This window comes from Melopsittacus undulatus, chromosome 3 (assembly GCF_012275295.1).
Source record: "Melopsittacus undulatus isolate bMelUnd1 chromosome 3, bMelUnd1.mat.Z, whole genome shotgun sequence".
Taxonomy (NCBI): domain Eukaryota; kingdom Metazoa; phylum Chordata; class Aves; order Psittaciformes; family Psittaculidae; genus Melopsittacus; species Melopsittacus undulatus.
The window spans coordinates 117,918,700-117,938,985 of record NC_047529.1 but is presented as its reverse complement, the minus strand read 5'-3'; the positions used below and the strand labels follow the sequence as shown (position 1 = coordinate 117,938,985).

Sequence of the window (20,286 nt, the reverse complement as noted above, 5' to 3'; positions counted from 1 at the left end):
CTAGAACAGATACCCCAGCCTGTGTCTCTATGCAGTTAGTAACGCGTGTCCTCAGGCCATGTCATTTGCACTCTCTTCCTCTGCAACCTCCCCGGGGGGAATGAAGAGGGTTAAACCGCATGGAGCAGGCAGCACGACAGGCTGCAAAGCCAGGATAACTCATCATCAGCGCTCAAACCCTTCGCCACGCTGTGTAAAGGGAGATTTCTTGTCGCCTCGGTAAACGAGCAGAGAAGAACGTGTAACCGTGACCTCTAGTGGCTACACCTCGAGTACCACAGCAAAGCCTGCGGAGTCCACTGCTAACGGGCTCGGATCCCTCCCCAGGTGTTGTTTAGGAGACAACAAACAGGGTTAAACCCAGCACCGCTCACTCGCATTCTGCTTTAAACCAACCATTGTTACTAAACAACCCGGTGGCTGTCCCTTGATTCTGCTACACCTAAACGCGCCTCACAAATCTCAGCCGAGAGAGTAACACGGCAGCAACAGGAACAAACCCACCCCTAATCCTAACGCAGAAAGACGAGGAGATGTGCCTGGAGCAAAAACGGGGCTGGTGAAACACCGGTTCAACCGGGATGTCCCTTTACAAGCGCTTGAGTGACAGCTCTTTGGCGCTGGGTTTGAAGGGATGTACTCACCGGCGCTGCCTCTCGACGGGCGGAGGCACATTCCAAATTGGAAACACCGAAAAGCAGGGCTGTTGTAGCTTGGCTGCTTTCACCCCGTGATGCTGCCGATGGCAGCAACCCTCGAAAACACCTCAAATAAAAAGGATTTAAACCCCCTGTACATACTGCAACCAACCGGCATCAAAGCTATGGACAGCAAGCAGGGTCGTACCAACTTCTGGTGGTATGGAAATGGATATAAGGCACTCTTCCTGATGTCCATATGCTATGTGAGGGGGGAAAAGTGTTTCCTCGCCCAGACGTGCAGGCGATGGGCGACGGGCTCTGTCGAGCTCCCCCGCTCCTGCAGGAACGGCCCCGTCACTGTGGGTCAGCGATAGCGGCATCAACGCTGCACCCCCAGCTTTGCTTTCGGGGGATGTGCAATGAACACCTTCACCCTTGCGCCCCCCGGGGGGGTATCCCCGAGGGGTAGCGGAGCCCCTTGCTCCGCTCCATGTGCGCTGGCGCCGGAGGAGGCGTGTCCGTCCCCTCCTTCCCCCCCTCCGCACCGCCTCCCGCTCGCCTCGGAGCCGGCACCGGAGCTGCAGAGCTCCCCGGCCGGGGCCCGGCTGAGGCTCCCGGCGCTGAGGCCGCAGCCGCACCTGCGGCCGCCCCCGTGTGCAGCCGGGGCGGCTCCTCCGCCTCCTCCATCCTCCGCCGCGCCCGCCCCGTCGCCGAGCGGAGCCGGCAGCGGTGCGAGCGGAGCCGGAGCCGGGGCTGCCCTCACCGCCCTGCCCTTCCCCTCCTCCGTCCCACCCAAGCCATGAACTTTGGCCGCGGCCCCGCGGTGGTGTTGAACGTCGGGGGCACCCGGTACTCGTTCTCCCGGGAGGTGCTGAAGGATTTCCCCCTGCGGAGGGTGAGCCGCTTGCACGGCTGCCTCTCGGAGCAGGACGTGCTGGAGGTGTGCGACGACTACGACCGCGAGCGGAACGAGTACTTCTTCGACCGGCACTCGGAGGCCTTCGGCTTCATCATGCTCTACGTGCGGCACGGCCACCTGCGCTTCGTGCCGCACATGTGCGAGCTCTCCTTTTACAACGAGATGATCTACTGGGGGCTGGAGGGCTCCCACCTCGACTACTGCTGCCAGCGCCGCCTCGACGACCGCATGTCCGAGACCTTCTACTACGCGGCGGAGGAGCCGCCGGGGGAGCAGAGCCGCGGCTCCGAGGGCAAGGGCCGGCGGCCGCCGGGCGCTGAGGGCAGGAAGTGGCTGGAGAGGATGCGGAGGACTTTCGAGGAGCCCACGTCCTCCGTGGCCGCCCAGGTCCTGGCCACCGTCTCCATCCTCTTCGTCATCGTGTCCATGGTGGTGCTGTGCGCCAGCACCCTGCCCGAGTGGCGGGCGCCGGAGAACCGCAGCATGGAGGAGCAGAGCAGGTACACAGCAGAGTCAGTGAGGGAGCCCTCAGGGTAGGAGGATCCTTTATTTCCCCGCTGTCCGCTCCCCGTGTGTCCCGTCCAGTGTGTCCATCCTCGTCCTCACGGTCCGTAGCTGTAACCCGCTGCCCTGAACGGGGGACGCGGGGGGTGTTTGGGGGTCTCTCGGCGCATCAGGTGCCAGCGGAACACGGCTCCCTTCGCCGTGAGGGTGATTCCGACCGTGCGGGTGTTGGAGCTCTGATTTCCCCCGTTTGAGGAGCCGCGGGACTCCTTGCCCATACAGAAGAGTTAAAACGGTCTGGAAATCGTGAGGTCTTGCGATCGCGGGGGGAAAAACAAGGGAAAGGAAGCCCTGAAAGAATGCAACTCCCTCCTGTTTTCCTTTGGGGAAAGCACAGTACCGTGTGTACGCTGCCTGTGGTCATCCCGCTGGAGAAGATCCAGTGCCTGCTAGGGTTCTGTCCGCGTAAATTCGGGTATGTGGGGACAGCCTTAATCCTGTTCCTCCTGCCGAGATTCTCTATGTGGGGAGCACAGGAGATGATCAGGCTGCACATTAAGCTCCTGCAAATGCATCATACAAGTACCCCAGCATATGAATGTAACATGTATTTACATTTGCTTTAGATAAAACATAGGTAAAAGCACACTAAGCATTGCAGAACAGCGTCAGAAACCAGGGCATGGGGTATAAGGCTCAATCCTCAGCTTTTCCGGCAAGGACAAACCCTTTTCTATCTTCTTTGTGACCTCGGTTTAGGGTTACATCAATGCAACTCTGCTGACTTCAGTATCATTGTGTTTTCTCTCCCTGTGTTCTGTTCTCTAGAGAACAGAATCACAGCCAATCCGGTAGGATTTCCCCCATAAATAAGGCATAGAAAGGAAGAGGGACAGGGGATTGTTTGTTTGTTAACTTCTCACGTCTTTTAGAACAGACAGGATAGTCAACAGAAAGTTTTCTGCTCTGCTGAAGGGGCCCTACAGTGAAATTGCAGCCTTGTCATTATGAAATCATCATCTTTTACCATAGAGTTAATTGGAACATGATATATTATAGCCTAGCAGCCAAATTCATTCCTTGGAAAGTATGTTCAGAGTTTTCCATTAGCTTAATGGAAAAGTGCACCTGTATTTCTCATTCTAGCTGAGCCAAAGTACTAATTGTATGAACAAAAAGCAAGATGCCCATTTGAAGCTGTTGATTCCTGCTTAGATTCAGGTATGGCAGAAGTTGCTCCTACAGGTTCTTCCAGCTCCAAAGCCTTCCTTGAGCTTTGCGAGGTTATTGCGAAGGGTGGATGCTCCGGGTGATCTTTTTGTAAGGCAGAAAATTGCGCAGATACCCCCAACAGGCAGGGGAAAATACACTGCAGCACTACCATAGCATTAGCATCAGGCATTCCTTTGTTCACATCTGCATGGGGTGGGAGTTAACAGCAGTTCTTTTCCTGGGAGAGTTCAATTTGCAGAGGAATAGGCGGGTGACTTGTAATCTTTCCTTCATAGTGCCTTTGGCTTCGAGAACCTCTGTGTATTATACACACACATCCTTCTACTCTCCTCAGTTATTGCCTGTTGAAGGACTGGGTCCTAAATACTTGGGTGAGCACTTCTTAGCGCAGTGAAGGCTGCTTGTAAACCCCAAAGAACCACTGTCAGTGGCAGGGGGAGTTTCTTCAGTACCCACAACAGACAAGAGAGGGATTACCCAAACGGTTGTGGCTGAGCAGTTCCTAACATCTTCTTGCAGGAGTCTGTCACATACACACACTGATACAGCTGATCACATGGAGCTCATCACAGTTCCATAGCGAGCACATGGAAAACAGATAACAGATGTGTTCTCTCTGCCCACAGCTGCCGAGGTGCCTTGGTCTATTATGGGAGCCACTCTTTTCTTGGTTGCATATGCTGCACCAGAACTAAAAACCCTCTTAAATCTGGAAAAAAAAGGTGTGAGCTACAGTTGCTTTTATGTGAGTGATCCGGTGCAGTTCAACTGCTTACACACGCCATAGGATTTGACCTGACATCCTCAGTTGTCATCTGACTGTATTTCACCTTTACTTGTGGATATCTTCTTTTCTTCTGTCTGTAGTTCATTTAGAACGAGTTGGCTTTTGGAAGCCTCAGTAGCCAAGTGGCTGGTTTGGAAGCACACAGGAAGGCCTGGGACTTCCTACTCTGGCAACAGTGTCTGGAGGTGCTTAAACTGGTTTCTGATACATTTAAAAGTTTGAAGCCAAATTCTGCCCCCTGTTCATGAACCATTTAACCCATAGGAACCACAGGAGGCTCCTCACAGAAATGAAGAAATTGCCTAACGTGATAAGGATGTTTTTTGTCAGGAGGAACTGTGACATGAATGCTGCATGCGGGTGAGCTCTGACTCGTGTGGCACTGCAGTGACTCGGGTAAAGACTTCACCTTCTTCTAAAAGCATCTCTTGTGCTTACTATCAGTAAGCCCCGATACTACACCCCTATGCTATGACCCCTATGATACTACACCTATCATCCCTAAAGCCCTGGGCTCACTGACTCTGGGATTTACAGAATCAGCCTCTTCAGTGAGGTTTGCATAGGGGCTCTTGTGGCTCCCAGCTAATATCAGTCCATTGATTCCTTCCACAAGAGAACTGAGTCCACCAAACAGAAATCATTACATTGCTCTGACTTCTCATGGTGCCCATGCTCTCAAAGGGTGAACACGGCTATTTCCTATCCTTTCAGATTCTTGCTCTCTTCCCTGCCTTGGCATGTTTCACTTAGAGCTAGAGATTTGCATCAGATTTGCACAGTTTAGGAGCAGACAGCAGGGATGCCTGTCTCCCTTCTGTTGCTTCTGGCAATTTCAAGTCATCTTTGCTCTCCTCTGAACAGTGCCAGGAGATGCACACTGCGGGTCTCCACACAGGAGCCTGTCCGTACACCGATTTAGGATCATGATCCTTTGGGAAGAGCTTCTCAAGCCAGTAACGCAAAGTCATTTGAAGCTGCTTTACTGCCAGCACAGCTCTATCTACCTGCCTCAAAACTACTTTTCTAATGCTAAATACAAGCACCTTGTTAGTACAGGGGAAGCACTGGTGCTCCAGGCATTCCACTTACTAATCATGCTTAATTTTCTATTGAGAGAATCACTTGGTTGTCAAGCCTATGAGACTGCTGTGTTCTTAAGCAAAGGCAAATCAATCCAGTAACTTCTCCATACAGCATCACTCACCTGGTGCCAGTAGCTTAGGTTTTGTTTTTTCCATCTGCGTAAAACATCAGCTTAAAAAGTTGCATTTGAATGTTAAGACACACAAAAATCATTGTTCCTTCATGGTGTTTCAGAACACCTGAATGCTCACATCCAACACTGTTCAAAACCTCCAAAAATAACTTCTTCCCCGGGTAGCATCTAACCTGACCACCGCATTATTGCTAGGTTAAACCAGGAGGGTGAAGGTAAAGGAGGGAACTACAGACCTAGGTTAAAACCAGACATGGATTCTTCTAACAGAAGCATACCGGTGCCTGTCCACCACAGGAGACCCTTAACAGACCCACTACTGCTAGGTGCCACTTGTGTTCAAAGTACATGGAATAGGCACTGAGGACACCAGGGCTCGAGATGTTCATGTTCAGGTATCCCAAGAGAGCTGTGAAAGGCATTTGCCCCTTCCCTGGGGAGTGCTGGGTTGTTACAGCCTCCCACATCAGGCACTGGAGTGTGATACATCAAGACATGTTATTGCTAACAGAGCAGGGATAGAAGGGAAAAAAAGCAAGTGAGGTTTCTCATGCAGGGAAACCGGCTGCTCCGTGGCCTTCCTGTGCTGTTTGTAATGAGCAGAAGCCCTGCTCATTTCCAAAGGATTAAAACCATCCCCCAAACATTTGCTGGAATGACCAGTCCTCTTCCTGAGCAGGAATTTGACCACTCTTGGATGATTTTCAGCTTTAATGTACTCGACATGGAAATAGGCTTTAGCAACAGTTTAACAAATCAGTGCCGACAGACTTTAATCTTTAATCCTGTCATAGACTGTCTTTAATCATATCTGTTTTCCTCATGTGTCCCGTTGATGTCTATGTTTTATTTACAAGCTTTATAGATAATAGTGCTACTAAGAAATATTTTGGCTAAGTTTCAACTGCCTCGGAGGGGAATATTGAGCATATTCAAATTGGCACGCTGGGGCAAAGAATGATGCTGAGAGGAAATGTTCTAACATTCACAATATGATTTATTTTCTTTTTAAGTGATAAATATTTGCTGAATATGTCAATAATGTTTTCAGGAAATCATCTTTTCTGAAGTGGTTTAATTCATTGTACATCAACAGCCACCAGCTTATTCTGAAAGGGAGTTATCAGCTGGCACAGAAAATGGAGCAGTGATGGGAGCGCAGTAGAAGCGAAGCTTGCAAAGGCCTCCTTTTCTGTTTATGGACAAAGGACTCATTAGAGCAGTTTTGAAAGGCTGTTAAGGACCAAGAGGCTGAAAATTGTAGGAGGAAAAACCCTCCTTTATGTGCTGAGGTCTGGGGCAATGAACAGTGAGTTTGAGCAGAAATAACCTACAACTGAATAAAAATGAGGATTTGGGATTTTCCTCATTATTTATTTATAAATCTGGGGAGGAATCTTAAAGGAAACCCTTCCTGAGGTTATTTGTGATTCTCCCTCTCTTTTTGAATAGCACCTATTGGAAAACTGAACTGATTGGGGGGGACCAACCAATGACTGTGATGGACATTTATAAAACAGCTACTACATTTTACCATAGAAAGCTCATGATTTAATTACACAGCTACAGATTGGAGTGCAGTGTTATTCCAGGAACAGGCAATAAAAAGCAGTTTGTCCTGTGACTATGAAGCACATACTTTAAGACTTGTTTACAGAAGATACAGTAACTTTGGCCTTCTGAGCTCACGCAGTTTGTTTGGCTTTAACTTTATACTCAGTTAAGTTCCCTTGAGGACTAACTGTTATATTTGCTTTCCTTCTTAGATGTTATTTATCCATTCAAAAGGTTAGCTACAAAGAGAAGTCACTACAAGGAGAGGAGAGGGAAGCTTGAGCTGAAAGTGAGAATGTGGCTTATAACCCTCTATAGATTTCCCAACAGGCCAGCTCTCACCAAAGCACTTATTCAACCTCATTCACCAGGACTGCTGAAATCCATCTACACGGGCAGAAAGGAGTGACAGAGAGAGGGATAATGGAAAAGATGTTCCACTGGTGGCTAAGAAGTAAGGAGGCGAAAGTAAAGAGTTAAGGGACACCTTGCTTCTGCCTTCTCCCTAGCTAGGATGCGTACAAGTGCTGAGAAAGAAGGATAAATGGGAAATGGAGAACTGGAAGTGCAATATGTAACGGAGTGGCAGTAATGCATCTCCCACTGCCTTGATCTCGCTTTGTCATTCCTGCATCAGTGATGTTCCTTAGCTCTCTTCCAACCCGTTCTACAAGAGAGGGCTTCTTCAGCCCTTCATTCTGAAATACAACTGATTTACAGTATTTCTTGTGCTAGGAAGCACCAAGTAAAACAATGGATTGATCACATTTTCACTTGCACAGCTATTTCCCAGCTAATAGCAGACCCCTGAATCAGTGTTGTTAATAAAGAAGACTTCTACCTCTTTCCTTATCTTTTTCAGCAGCAGTTTGAGCAAAGCAGAAGCAGTCACCGTTGCCTTCTCATCGCAACAGGTCTGAAACCAAACTGATGTGAAGCTGGGGAGCTGAACCCTACATACAATCACACTTTGTTTGCTACTGCAACGGTCAGGGCCGAACTTCCTTAAAGCTTGACTCAGAGATAACCTGCCTCGTTTGTGCCAGAATGAAGGAATCACGTTTCCAACGTGATCAAGGCATCAGGAGGCAATACCAAGTGAAAAAGCTTTAAATAGTTACAGATCGCTTTTTCATGTAAATGCTCCATGTCACAAGATACAGGCAGAAATCTCATAATGTGTAGTGAAATACTCTGGTGGAACTGTTGACTGTTTCTGACTGCAGTATTCCATCCAGATCCATTTTTACTTTTAATCAGGATACGAGAGCTCAACTAGCCAATGTATGAGTACATTAAGGCTTTCTAACTGCGCCCATTACCATGATCTTCCTGTCTGACTGATTTTACTAAGGGAAGGCTCAGGTGTTTCCTCATCATGTGGAACAAGGCTGTAAAAGAGAACCTACCCTGAGTTCTTTCATCCAAAAGGAAAGATAATCCACATTCATACAGTACTCACTCTATATATTCTGTACATGACTCCTGTTTAGAAGACATTCAGATGTGAGCATTTTTTACAGTAAATGAAACGTGCATCCGAGGTAATGCTCACTCACCTTCATTGCTAAAAGAAACAGGAGTATTTCCCAAAGATTAACCTTTAAGAGAATACATCATTCTTCAGAGCAAGCTGGATTTCAAATCCACAGGTCTTTCCATTGAAAGGTGCTAACAGGAACAAGTGTTTTATAAGGCCTTTATGAAGAAAGGCCACTTGCTCCAGAACTGTCATTGTTATTCATGAAACGAGGAAAACAAGGTCTGGTTTCAGAGAATAACTATTTTGTTAAGTAATTAATTGATGTTCATTTAAATCTGCTGTGGCTGGAATGACAGCATCCCTTAGGACTTCACATCAACTGACCGTTACTGTTTCCTCCATTTTTTTAGCATAAAACTCAATAAATAAACAGAAATTAATAATAAATAAAGAAAACTTCAGTGTATGAAGCTCTGATGCAAGTTAGTTTATAGAATCTATCTGCATAATTACAGAAGCTTGTTTTTCTAGCAGGCCACTGTATTAGTAATAATGATAGATTTCAGCCCTGCTAAAAGATGATACAGATGTGCTGGGGCAGCAAGCTTTTAGGTATGAAATGACACTTGGATTATTACTTGCAAATCATTAAGTTGCTCCAGGCATTACCTTGTTAGGATGCCTGCAGCAGCAAAAAAAGGCTGTGACTGTATGCAGCATTTCCAACTCCCCCGTTTCATATCAGGTTGGTTGCAGACCTATTGGGATGAGAAGTCAACAGTGACTGGCTTCTGCTTCACTCCAGCTGTTGGGGACAAAAGATAAGCTAAGGAAAGAGGAAAGAGCCGCTTCATCCCCTCCTGTATTAAACAAGTGGGGTCAGTCTGAATTTTTAAGACTAGGGTTTTTTTCAGGTGGGAGGTTTGAGACTACGGCCCCAACAGGTATAAGATAATCTCAGAGGAACATGGTTTCCTGTTCCCACCTTCCACTGGTGTCAAGTTGAGGTATCCTTATGTCTTATTCCCTGTGCTGGGGCCTGAAAACATGGAAGAACATACTGAAATCAGCTTCCAGGATTTCTCTTCTTCAGGCCATTATCTGTATTTGGCAAGAAGATGATCTTGCTCTGGTTACTTTGACCTTTCTGCTGCAATGCAGTTTAGGTGGAGTTCAAACAAATGCAGTAATGCAGAGCATAGTGATAAATGGGAGGACGTGAGCTTATTGCTTTGTGAACCCAATGGTGAAAAATAAAATACCATCTGTATTTACTGGCAATACCTATAGAGTTCTGAATACAGTTCTAGGTAAGCCCCTGTTTGGGACACAGATCAAACAGACTGGTTTAGGTTGGTTCCTGAAGAACCAGTTTGCACGACTTAGCCAATGCAAAGGTTGATTTCTGTCTACTCTATCTTCATTGCCATTTTAGTTTAGCAGACTGTTCTATACATTGCTGTTCATAACCAGCCACCTCACTGAGCCACAGACCGTGCCATTCTAAACTGGGTCAGGCCTCACAGATTTAAAACAAAGAAGGAACAAAATCCCCCAAGTCCCATTTCCTGTAGGCTTCCAGTGTTTGTAGGTGTATTTGCCCACTATGAGGACCAGTAGCAACCTATGATGCAAAGCAAACGATCAGTGAGTTCTCAGCAATGATCAATTTAAACTCCTTACTAGACCCTCAAGTTAATTGCTGAAACGTGTTGGATGAGAAGAGCATGGCTTTCTGTTCCTCATTTGTGCAGGTCTCGGTGTCGATCTGGTGATGTCTGTGCCCAAACCAAACAGCCACTACTGTTTCTGCACAGGACATAATTACTGCACTTTGTTTCCTTTGACAGGATAATCGAAGCTATCTGCATAGGCTGGTTCACTGCAGAGTGCATCGTGAGGTTCATCGTCTCGAAAAACAAGTGTGAGTTTGTCAGAAGACCTCTCAACATCATCGATTTACTGGCGATTACTCCTTACTACATCTCTGTCCTAATGACAGTTTTCACAGGGGAGAACTCGCAGCTCCAGAGGGCTGGAGTCACCTTGAGGGTCTTAAGAATGATGAGGATTTTTTGGGTGATTAAACTGGCTCGTCATTTCATTGGCCTTCAAACGCTTGGTCTGACTCTAAAGCGTTGTTACAGAGAGATGGTGATGCTCCTTGTCTTTATCTGTGTTGCTATGGCAATTTTCAGTGCACTCTCCCAGCTTCTTGAAAACGGGCTGGACTTGGGAACAAAGAATAAGGATTATGCCAGCATCCCTGCTGCTTGTTGGTGGGTGATCATCTCGATGACCACAGTGGGTTATGGTGACATGTGTCCCATCACCGTCCCAGGAAGGATTCTTGGAGGAATTTGTGTGGTCAGTGGCATCGTGTTATTAGCCTTGCCAATCACTTTCATCTATCACAGCTTTGTGCAGTGTTACCATGAGCTCAAGTTCCGATCTGCTAGGTACAGTAGAAGTCTCTCTGCTGAATTCTTAAACTGACCCTACTTGCATTCTGTTGTAGTTACTTGCTAAGCTTTGTCTTAGAAGAGAATGGTGGAAGGTCCTTTCGCGTGTCCTCCTTGACTGGATGGTCCCATGGAACAACACTCTCGCCAGCCTGGAGAAAGCCCGTCACCATTCAGACAGGAAGGATGGCCATCTGCCTTGGGCATCTCGCAGGGACAGGGAGCGAGGCTTCAAATTTGAGCGAACAAAATTAACACGAGAGGATTCAGAAGTCCTCAGCCAGACCAGCTTGGTTTTCAGTTCGCCTTTCCACGGCAAAAAATGGGCTTAACACTGAGCTCTGTCATTCCCATAATTACATCCATTCTAAGCAATGTGTAGCAGAAGTTTAACAAAGATTTCAATACCTAAATGCTCTATAGAGGCATTGATAACTTCTTGCCTGATGTATCTCCACTTTCGACTCAGATAACCAAACTAGATACTGAAGGAGAATCACTGCTACTTTTGAGCTTCATCACAGATTAGAGCTAGTTCTGTAACTCAGGAAAGATGAATAATACGTGACTGGAGGGCAGCGAATCTTGAGGCCTGATTCTGATCTTTGGTGAAGCACCCAAATCTTCTGTAAAACCAGTGAAGTCAGTGGCATTTGCTTGAATCTGATAATTCAAAGTGCAAAATGTGCACCTCTGAATCACAGGAAGGTTTGGGTTGGAAGTGACCTTAAAGATCATCTAGTTCCAATCCCACTAGACCAGGTTGCTCAGTTAGCCACAATTCATTCCTTCTCCAGAAGCAAATGGTTAGTGGAAGCAAGTGTTGTACTTTACAAAGATCAGCATAAAAAAATCTAGCATTGATAAAATACATTTTCTGGTAGCTTAGTGGGGGAGCTATCCATATCTTGGGTACATTCAGTTCAGCTCCATCCATCTGAAGTCACATACTCATAAACATAGATTCCCCCCATTTAATTAAACATATACATCTTAGTGAAGGTTCCATCACTTGCAACAGTCTGGAGAAAGCACTGGTAAACAAGAGTAGCTGTGCCCTTTCAGATGAGACTGTTCATCATCTTTAAATCCTGCACTCCTTACTGAAGGATACACTTTAATGGTAGTTTAACTGTAAAGAGCCCGGAGCATACCAAAGAAAGTGAACTACAGAAGTGTGAGTTGCACTTGGCAAAATGGTATATTCTCCAATGTAACTAGGAAATGAATCAAATTAGGTTCTGAAATACTGTTCACTACATTTCTTGTGTAGTACTGACCTAATAGCATCAGTCAGTACAAATCTGAAAGGCTGCTACATAAAAATGTGCAGGTAGATACTAAAACACATTAAGGTACAGCTTTACACATTTGGTTACTGATAAACATCAAAAGGGAGCTTTCTTATTAACATAGAAGTTGAGAGTCATCGGCATAGTTGAATTTGGTGTGCTTGCCTGAAAATACTGCATTTACTATTACTGTGATGTAGAACCATCTTTTGCATACGTATTTGTCAAAAGCTTAGAAGCAAAATGAGTACCACCTAGAAAACACACATCTGGATTGCTCATTCAGAGAGAAGTACCCCATTGGTCAATAGCCAGTACATTGCAGGCTCTACCTCGAGGCCTGCAAAATCCATTCTCATTTTAGGTGGTCTAAAGTAGTCTTAAAGAATGACACTGCAAACACAGTTTGTCTGAAGACCTGAAAAGGATTTTAGTCGCCTTCTTACAGACTTTTCCTTCAGCAGCATTTCAAGACTATATTATTAAGTAACATTACAGCCGTCCCTGGGTTTCTTGTCACGTTCTGGTGTTCAGGTTAGCTCTGTAGTTCTGTCTACTACTATATTTATGCTTTTTGTATCAGAGTCACATCATTCAGAAACCGGCTCCAGCATTCCACAGAGAGGTGAATATGAGATCAGCAAAAACATCTTTCTTAGGTGAGATTCACAGCTGATGTTAGTTAGGGAAGGTGTGACTTCCGAGACAGGGAGATGTTTTACACCAGTGGAGATGCTTGCTCTGTATTCCTGCATGTGTACTTATATATATCCTGCATATATTATATATTATAGTCAGTGGAAATGCTGGGGTTTTTTTTCTCCTTACAAAAAATGTCGTCCTTGACAAAATTGAGATTTCAGACTTTAATCTGAGCACAGCTGGTGAAGAAAATGACATTTTCATCTTCTAATGAGAAGTTTGACAGTATCAAAACCATTTTCAAGAAGAAAAGTGCTATTTTTGTTTGGGGTTTCTGCTCCAATTTCTTTTTCTTGTTTTTTCCCCCATTAAAAACCCAACCACATAAGAACTCAACCCTACAGATTCATAATGCTTTGGAAAATACTGGGTTTCATAAAAACTCACTTTGTCTTTTGTCCGTATATTGTATTTAACCAAACCAGTACTCTGAGATACAACCCTCCTCCCACAGAACGCCCAAACCATCGTCACGATGACAATAGCTTGAAATCCATACAGAATGTGAATATAAAGTGTGTTGCAGTCTTGATTTCAAGACAAAATAAAACGCATTTCAGCACTGCCTATAAATCTAATCTTTTGATGCCTGTACAAAGGAAAAAATAGAACTTACTGCACATAATAACTTGAGAATACCAAGTTGTACCGTGAATCATTTTGTGTAAGCAATTAAGGACAGGATGTTTTCAAAGATCCAGGCTATATGTGGGATACAAACAAAATGTCTGATCCTTTATAAAGTGTTTTCCAGCTAAACAATCTTTTCCTAGCGTAAAAAGATTATCTAATGAAAATAATTGTGCAAAGGAAGAAGCCTGTGGACATTAAGTCTTACTTCTTTAACTGCTTATGTTCACTTTTTATATGGCAAAATGTGAGCAGAATGAGCTAATGTATTCTTTATTTTGAATTAAAGGATTTTGCTCTATAGAAGCCCATTAAGAAGAGGTACTGGGGTGGGGGTTTTCTTTATTTGTTTGTTATTGTTGTATGGTTATCAGTGTGTAGACTTTAGTTTCCTTAGAAACCAAGTTGAAGGAATGTTATCTCAATGGTAGCCTTAAACCAGAACTTGATAGGGTAAATAGGGTTCCTGACTTCTAGTAATATAGATCCTCTTATTTCCAATAGATCAGTAGTTTTTTAGTGAAACCAAGAAGAAATGAAGGACATGTAGTCAAAATAAAGCATGCTTTTAAGCAGATGGAACTGTTCTACTAGAACTTGAGCCCGTGTTTTATGCAGACACAGGGTGTAATGCTCCAATTCAAAATACAGCATTTCAAAGCCACCCAAAGACAAGCTGGCTCATTCCTAATAATTGCCATTTGAACCCTATACAGTAAAATACTTCATGGCCAGTACCTCTTTTAATATCTGAAACATTCAGAGTTGGATCAAGATAGATGCAATACAAAGGTAATAAAACTGGGGATACATGAAGAGAGCTTCTGTGACCCAGACTTCCTGTTCAGCTAAAAGTAAACCCCATTCTAACAGTTTTTTGAACTGCCATTGTATGTTTTGATGACCACAGAGGTTAATCATACATTATATCCTAGGGTCAGTCCTTGGGACTGACCTGTTCAGAGCTATGTATTTGGCTGCAATCCCTCAAGGTACCGTGTGCCATTTAAAAGCATTGGATCGCTAATGAAATCACTGGAATGGAAAAGCTGTCTGGGTGCATTTTCCCTCTACAGTGCTGCATGAAGCAGCATCCCACAAATCACAAAGAATGGAAGAATATAATCTCCCTTGATGTAAGACTTGGAAACAATATTGTCTTGATTAATACTCATCAAAAGGAAAAAAAGATCAATTTGGGTCATTTTAAACCGTTTTATCAGCATTGGGATCAACCATTTAGGTGTGATACTTATTCTTACTGCACAGTGGCTTACCCTGTTGTACATGGCAGCAAGTTTGACAAAGATAAAAGCCCGTATTCAAAGGGAGAGGGACTGGCTTCTCACATCCTGTATGCAGTTTGTCCCCATGAAGGAATCGTTCTTTGGCTTTTGTAGCATTCAACCCTCATGTTTTCAAAATAAGCCTGAAGCCCTCATGGGTCCCAAGCACTTGTCTCTTCCCCTCTGGGTAACAAGTACAGCAACGTTCCCAGCTCTGAACGCCTGCCAGAAGCCACCTAAGAGCTTGAGGGTAAACCCACTGATTAAAGTTTGATCACTTGAAGCACCTTGAACATGTTAGAATTAGCCTTTCAAATGAGCTTCTAAGGAAGGAGGTGTTTGCTGGAGAATGAAAGAAGCCGTGCATAGCAAACAGGATTAGATCACCTTATCCCCAAAAAATAATTCTGATCCTAAATAAAAGGAAACAGACTCTCATTTTCTGGTATGTTTTGTAAAAGCAAACATGGAGGTCAGGGTACATGATGCTAGTTAAACCTGCTACATAAACCAGATCCCCATTTAAATAAGGAGGCTTAGCAGGAAAGGTCTCCCAGCTTTGCTAAGCTCCCACAGTTTACGCTAGCTGAAGAGCTGCCCCAGCCCATATGGAAGGAACAACAAAACACTGGTGTATAATCAAAAGCTATTATGATGTATTGCCTGTGAAATGCAGCACAGCGTAGGGGGTATCTTTTGCAGATGACAGGAGAGGTTAAGCATCAAGAAGGCTCACAGTGAGCAACCAAGACTGACAATCTGCTTGACAAGGAATTGTCAGAGCCACAAAAGAATTTAAATCTTTGGTCAAATTAACAAAGTCTGAATGTTTGCAGCTCTACATTTTAGACTCCTTTATTCTTTACAAATGCAAAGGTTTATAATTTTATAGAATATTAATTTTATATATTGTTTGCTTCTTTGTAAAGAAAAATGAATACTAGGATTTGCAAAGATAATAAGTGTGGGTTTTCTTTTGATGTGCAAACAGAATTAGATGCGTAAAATCCCATAATAAAATTTGCTGGTCTTGTTGCTGTATTTCATGGATTAGTAGTGGTCAAAACATAAATGTGTTCTTTGTAACAAATGACTTCTGTGCCTGTTCCTGTTGGTATCATACTGCAGCAGAAACTCTGTCTTGAGCCATTTCTGGCTCCTGAGAAGTCTGCCATTCAGAACTTACGAGTTTTGCTCCACAGAAAATGTGAGTATTTGATCCAGAAGTTAGTTTGAGCCAAAAAATAAACTTAAACCTTCAGAGGGTTATTATTCAGCAACTGAGCATCTATTATAACGATGGACAACAGAACAGCCAAAACACAAAGAAAAAGCAGCCATGTAACATGTCCATTATTCTTCAGGGATCATTTACAAGAAAAAGCTGGAAAAATTGATTGAATTTGGCTTCGAGCTCACTGAAATGCATTTCTATTAAAGACAGAACACATTGACATGGGCTTCACTATGGAATTCCAAAGCAACAGAAGGCTCACCAGTGCAGTGCCAGCATTACTGGGTGCAGATCTGAGGCATTGGGGCGATTCTTTAAATGCAGCCATTCCAAAAGGACTTCCAAAAATAAGGAAACTAACGTTCTTGAAAGAAATAAAGTTTGACTATTTTAAGAGCTCACTGAATTACAAACTATCCTGGCACCAGCCCACTGCATTATTAGGAAATGATCAGGCTTTGCGTTTCGAAACTGGGAGCGGTTTTACTGCTCATGTTTTATGTATGAGTTTTGAAGGGTTTACTTCAATTCAGTCTGTGCAGAAATGAAGCAGTGTCCACAGAGCTGCATCAGTGTAGGGTTTTCTAAAAGGACTTCTGAAATAGGTTGGCAGCAGAAGGGGTTTTTAACCTTTGAACATTACCACTTTAGAGCTGTGCTCAGCACTTGCACTTCCCAGCCACATGAGAGGCTACTGTGAATACACTGAACCCCCCAAAATAAGACTGATTCTTTATCCATGTGTTTGCCTTTGTCCCTTGGACTCCAGAAATGCTCCTCTTCAGGTTTTAGATGTCTTTTCACTGCTCTTTTACCAATACTGAAGTAGCATCTAGGAAACTCAGTGAGGACCAGGCTGCTGCTGTACTAAGTACTATGCAGCCATGGGTCAAACTGACAATGCTGCTCCCAAGCCCTATGTAATCCAAGCCTGAAACACAAATCAGAAGCTATCTGCAGACAGCAGTGCAAGCAAACAGCATGGTATTTCTCTGTAACATGAGTGTCGCTTATCTATTGAGTCTGATCCACTTTAAGTACTAAGCATTCAAACGCATCTCAGTTTAGAGAGGCTCCCATAGAACACAGTGTTTAGAAACAGTCTGCTGCATTGCTAAAGGCCCTGCCAGCTCCACTGGTTGTGCCAAGACAGCACAACCTTTAACCAGGACTTTCTGCTGTCTGGTTTTCGCATTCAGACTTGATGTCACTTGATGGGATGCTGTGAATGAGTAAAATTGGAGCCGTTTATTGTAATAGCATCTTGAATCCTTGATGCTATATAAGGATACTATTATATGATGCCATATAAAAGAGACAAACTATCCCAACAGTGTATTCATTAAGTATAGCCATGCAGAGACCCACAGAACAGCAAAGCATCACTAATATATCACTTCAATAAAAAACAAATAGATACAAATCTAAAAGTGTGGATTCCTGCCAGAGATTCTTGCTTAAAGCCCTCACATTTATATGGATTCCTTGAGTGCCTTTGGGTGCAAAATCTTTAGGCTGTACCTGTTGGGTCCTTTGACACAAAGACTTGGATGTAAATGCCAGGTTACCCTCAACACCAGACTAGGGACCATGAAGCTCATCTGCTTCCCTCTTTACAGCAGACTCCATCTTCAGCATCTCTGTCTTGTTTTAGACCTTTCTCCTTTCCCCTGATCCTCACTCAAGGAGCATTAAACACTAACATCCAGGGACTGAGGCTGCTGTTACCTTTGCCTTCTCCTCATACAGACTGTCCCATCCACATTTGAAATGCCGTTCAACTCCAGATTAGATAGCTGAGAATAAATATCCATACATTTCTCTGTCTCAGTGTAGGATAAGAAGCTCTCTCCTCCCCCACAATAAATGCCATATATAATGGGAAGAAACAGTCATGCAAAGCAAAGCTTTTACAAGGCAATACAAAATAGCCTAAATCATGCACATCCCACCCTTCATCTCCAGCCTTATCCTGGCACCTCACATCCCTCAGCCCATTCAAATCCACTCACAATGCTGCAGTGAAGAGCACTGATCTGCTTTTGGCCACCTACTCCTGCCAGTGTGAGTGGCCCTGACAGCTGCATTGCCAGTGGGATGATGGAGTTATTTGTATTGCTTTACTTTTTGGCTGATTATTCTGAATTTCAGTTTCTACCAAGGAAATTGAGGGACAGGGAGAGGTGAAAAGCACCAAATCCAATAATGCAAAAGGTTCTCAGGGAGTAATGAAGTCCTCTCCAAGTGACTCACCAGAAACTAAGAACATGTAATGCAGACAGCTCTCAGACACTTACACACAATAGGACCTGGCTGTGCTTTGTCCTGCCCCTCAAAGAACTGTGGCAAAAGCAGTTCCCCATTTCCACTCATCCCTGGTCAGTGTCACCCAACCAGTACCTGCCTACTTTGCTAAGCTTTCATCCATTCCTTTGTGTTACACACTGCAATGATAACTTGTCTTGCCAACACCTGGGATTAACTGCTTCCCCTACATGTTTTCTGAATGTGTCTGCTTGCAGACAGTCTCTCAGATCATAGAATCACAGCATGGTTTGGGTTGGAAAGGGCCTTAAGATCATCCCATTCCAGCCTTTGGATTCTGCAGGCTACAACTAAATACACACAAAGGCAAACAGAGAGCTTTGACTTCACATCTTCCCTAAAGTCACATCCTTTCTGAGGTGACCACTGGAAACCTCCATGGAAGTGTGCCATCCTGGCACAGAGGGGCCCTACCCTGGCCTTTCATCACACTACCTGGGACACTAAACACAACCATTTTGGTGCATACACAGCCTAAAACTGCCCAGCTACCAGTAACACAGGCAGCAAACACTGCTGTGTCCAGCTGTATAAGTTGCCCTCCCAAATGACATCTTTCTCCATCGATTTTAAACCAGGATATAGTACAAACAACACTCGCTACTTTCCTTTTAAAAGAAGTATGAACAAAAGCTCAGCTAAAACACCATAAATTGGCTTGGAGACCTGAGCAAGAAGATAAGCACCATAAGCACTTCATTAGGCATTTTCACTGCTCAGCGGAGAGATACAGATCTGAATCAAAAGATGTTCAGCTTGAACATTACACTTCAGAGGGAAAACTGGATAAGCCATTGTAGAAACTTGCAGCTATTTACCAGTAGTCAGAAATCATCCATAAGCTCTCTAGCACATCTTTTCATTTCCTCCTCATCCAATGTGCAAATCATACTTTATTGCTTTTTCCTTTGCAATCAGCTGTAAGAAAGGTTTTAAGCTTTAAGGCTGCAATCATCCCAAACGGAACACATAGAGCTATCTTTTCAATGTTCAAATAGGTTTATGTGTGCATCAAAGATTACATGGAAAATATATGGGACCTTCAACAAAATCTTTTTAATAGCATTTAGAGAACGTTTCCCTCCTCTCCACCCATAAAACTGTCCTGTAAGGCAAGTGTGGAAATGTGACTCCTAGTTCATTTTCCCCTGCAGCACTACAAACATGATGCTATAATACCCAGTGAAAGCAAAGAAAGAACTTGGAGTAATTTGGTTCCCATTATTTTAGTGTAATCCCTAGACTACAAGGCAAGTGTTTAGCCAGTGCTAAGGAGCATGGGTCTGGAGGGTCAAATTGTATGGGGTCAAAGTGGTGCCTCCAGTGATTCTGAAGATGCACAGAAGCCAGTGCCATGGTTTAGTGTGAGGTGTCGCTGCCCATGGCAGGGGGATTAGAACTGGATGATCTTAAGGTCCTTTCCAACCCTAACTATTCTAGGATTTCAAGTTTCTGCCTTTGAACAGTACTGTAGTCTAAAGGAGCTGGGGAATCCTTCAGGAAACCATAGTCACATCAGCTCCACACTGCAGAATCTAAAAAGAGAACTGTATCAGGGAGGGGGAACAATCAAGAGTACATAAAGCAAAAAGCAAGTAAAATCATGGTGGCAAGTCTTCGTTCCCACACCTCCTCACCACCTCCTGTCAGTTCCCTCAGCCTGCAAAATAGGATATAGCACTCAAACGCACATGCCTGCACCACCAATGGTACTGTGAGCTCCGGTATTCCCTGGGAAAACAGCACAGATTTTCCCATTAAAAATCCCAGGCTCCTATATACTGAGCTTCCCTCTTCTCCTCACTCCGGACTGCATCTGCATTCTCCCACACTGCTACCTGAACTTCCTCCTGCACTGGGAAATGCTGGGATAGGGAAGCAGATAGCTCTTTCATCTGCTCGTGCTCCCAGTTTGACAGGGCTCCTATCCTGCTGGCAGTAAGAAAGCACAGACAGGTATACAACAGCTGACAGAGTATTGTAAAAGGGAGAAAACCCCAACCCAAATCATCACT

General features: G+C 44.4%; 1 protein-coding gene across 2 annotated transcripts; it reads left to right on the top strand.

The window, feature by feature from the left end:
- Positions 1–1,411: 1,411 nt before the first annotated feature.
- KCNG3 (potassium voltage-gated channel modifier subfamily G member 3) lies at positions 1,412–15,799 on the top strand. 2 transcript variants are annotated; one of them, XM_034061047.1, is made up of 2 exons: positions 1,412–2,060; positions 10,191–15,799. In XM_034061047.1, exons 1-2 carry the CDS (start codon positions 1,441–1,443, stop codon positions 10,834–10,836), a joined length of 1,266 nt encoding a protein of 421 aa, XP_033916938.1. In that variant the 5' UTR covers positions 1,412–1,440; the 3' UTR covers positions 10,837–15,799. The 2 variants fall into 2 exon arrangements, with proteins under 2 accessions (XP_033916938.1, XP_030899324.2); XM_031043464.2 differs by having other exon boundaries at positions 1,412–2,093.
- Positions 15,800–20,286: the final 4,487 nt, after the last annotated feature.

What these genes read in the sequence shown, in the direction of transcription:
- KCNG3 (XM_031043464.2), top strand. Translation starts at nt 1,441, where the DNA reads ATGAACTTTGGCCGCGGCCCCGCGGTGGTGTTGAACGTCGGGGGCACC. An exon ending in TCAGTGAGGGAGCCCTCAGG is followed by an intron (nt 2,094 to 10,190) that starts GTAGGAGGATCC and finishes TTCCTTTGACAG; the next exon opens with GATAATCGAAGCTATCTGCA.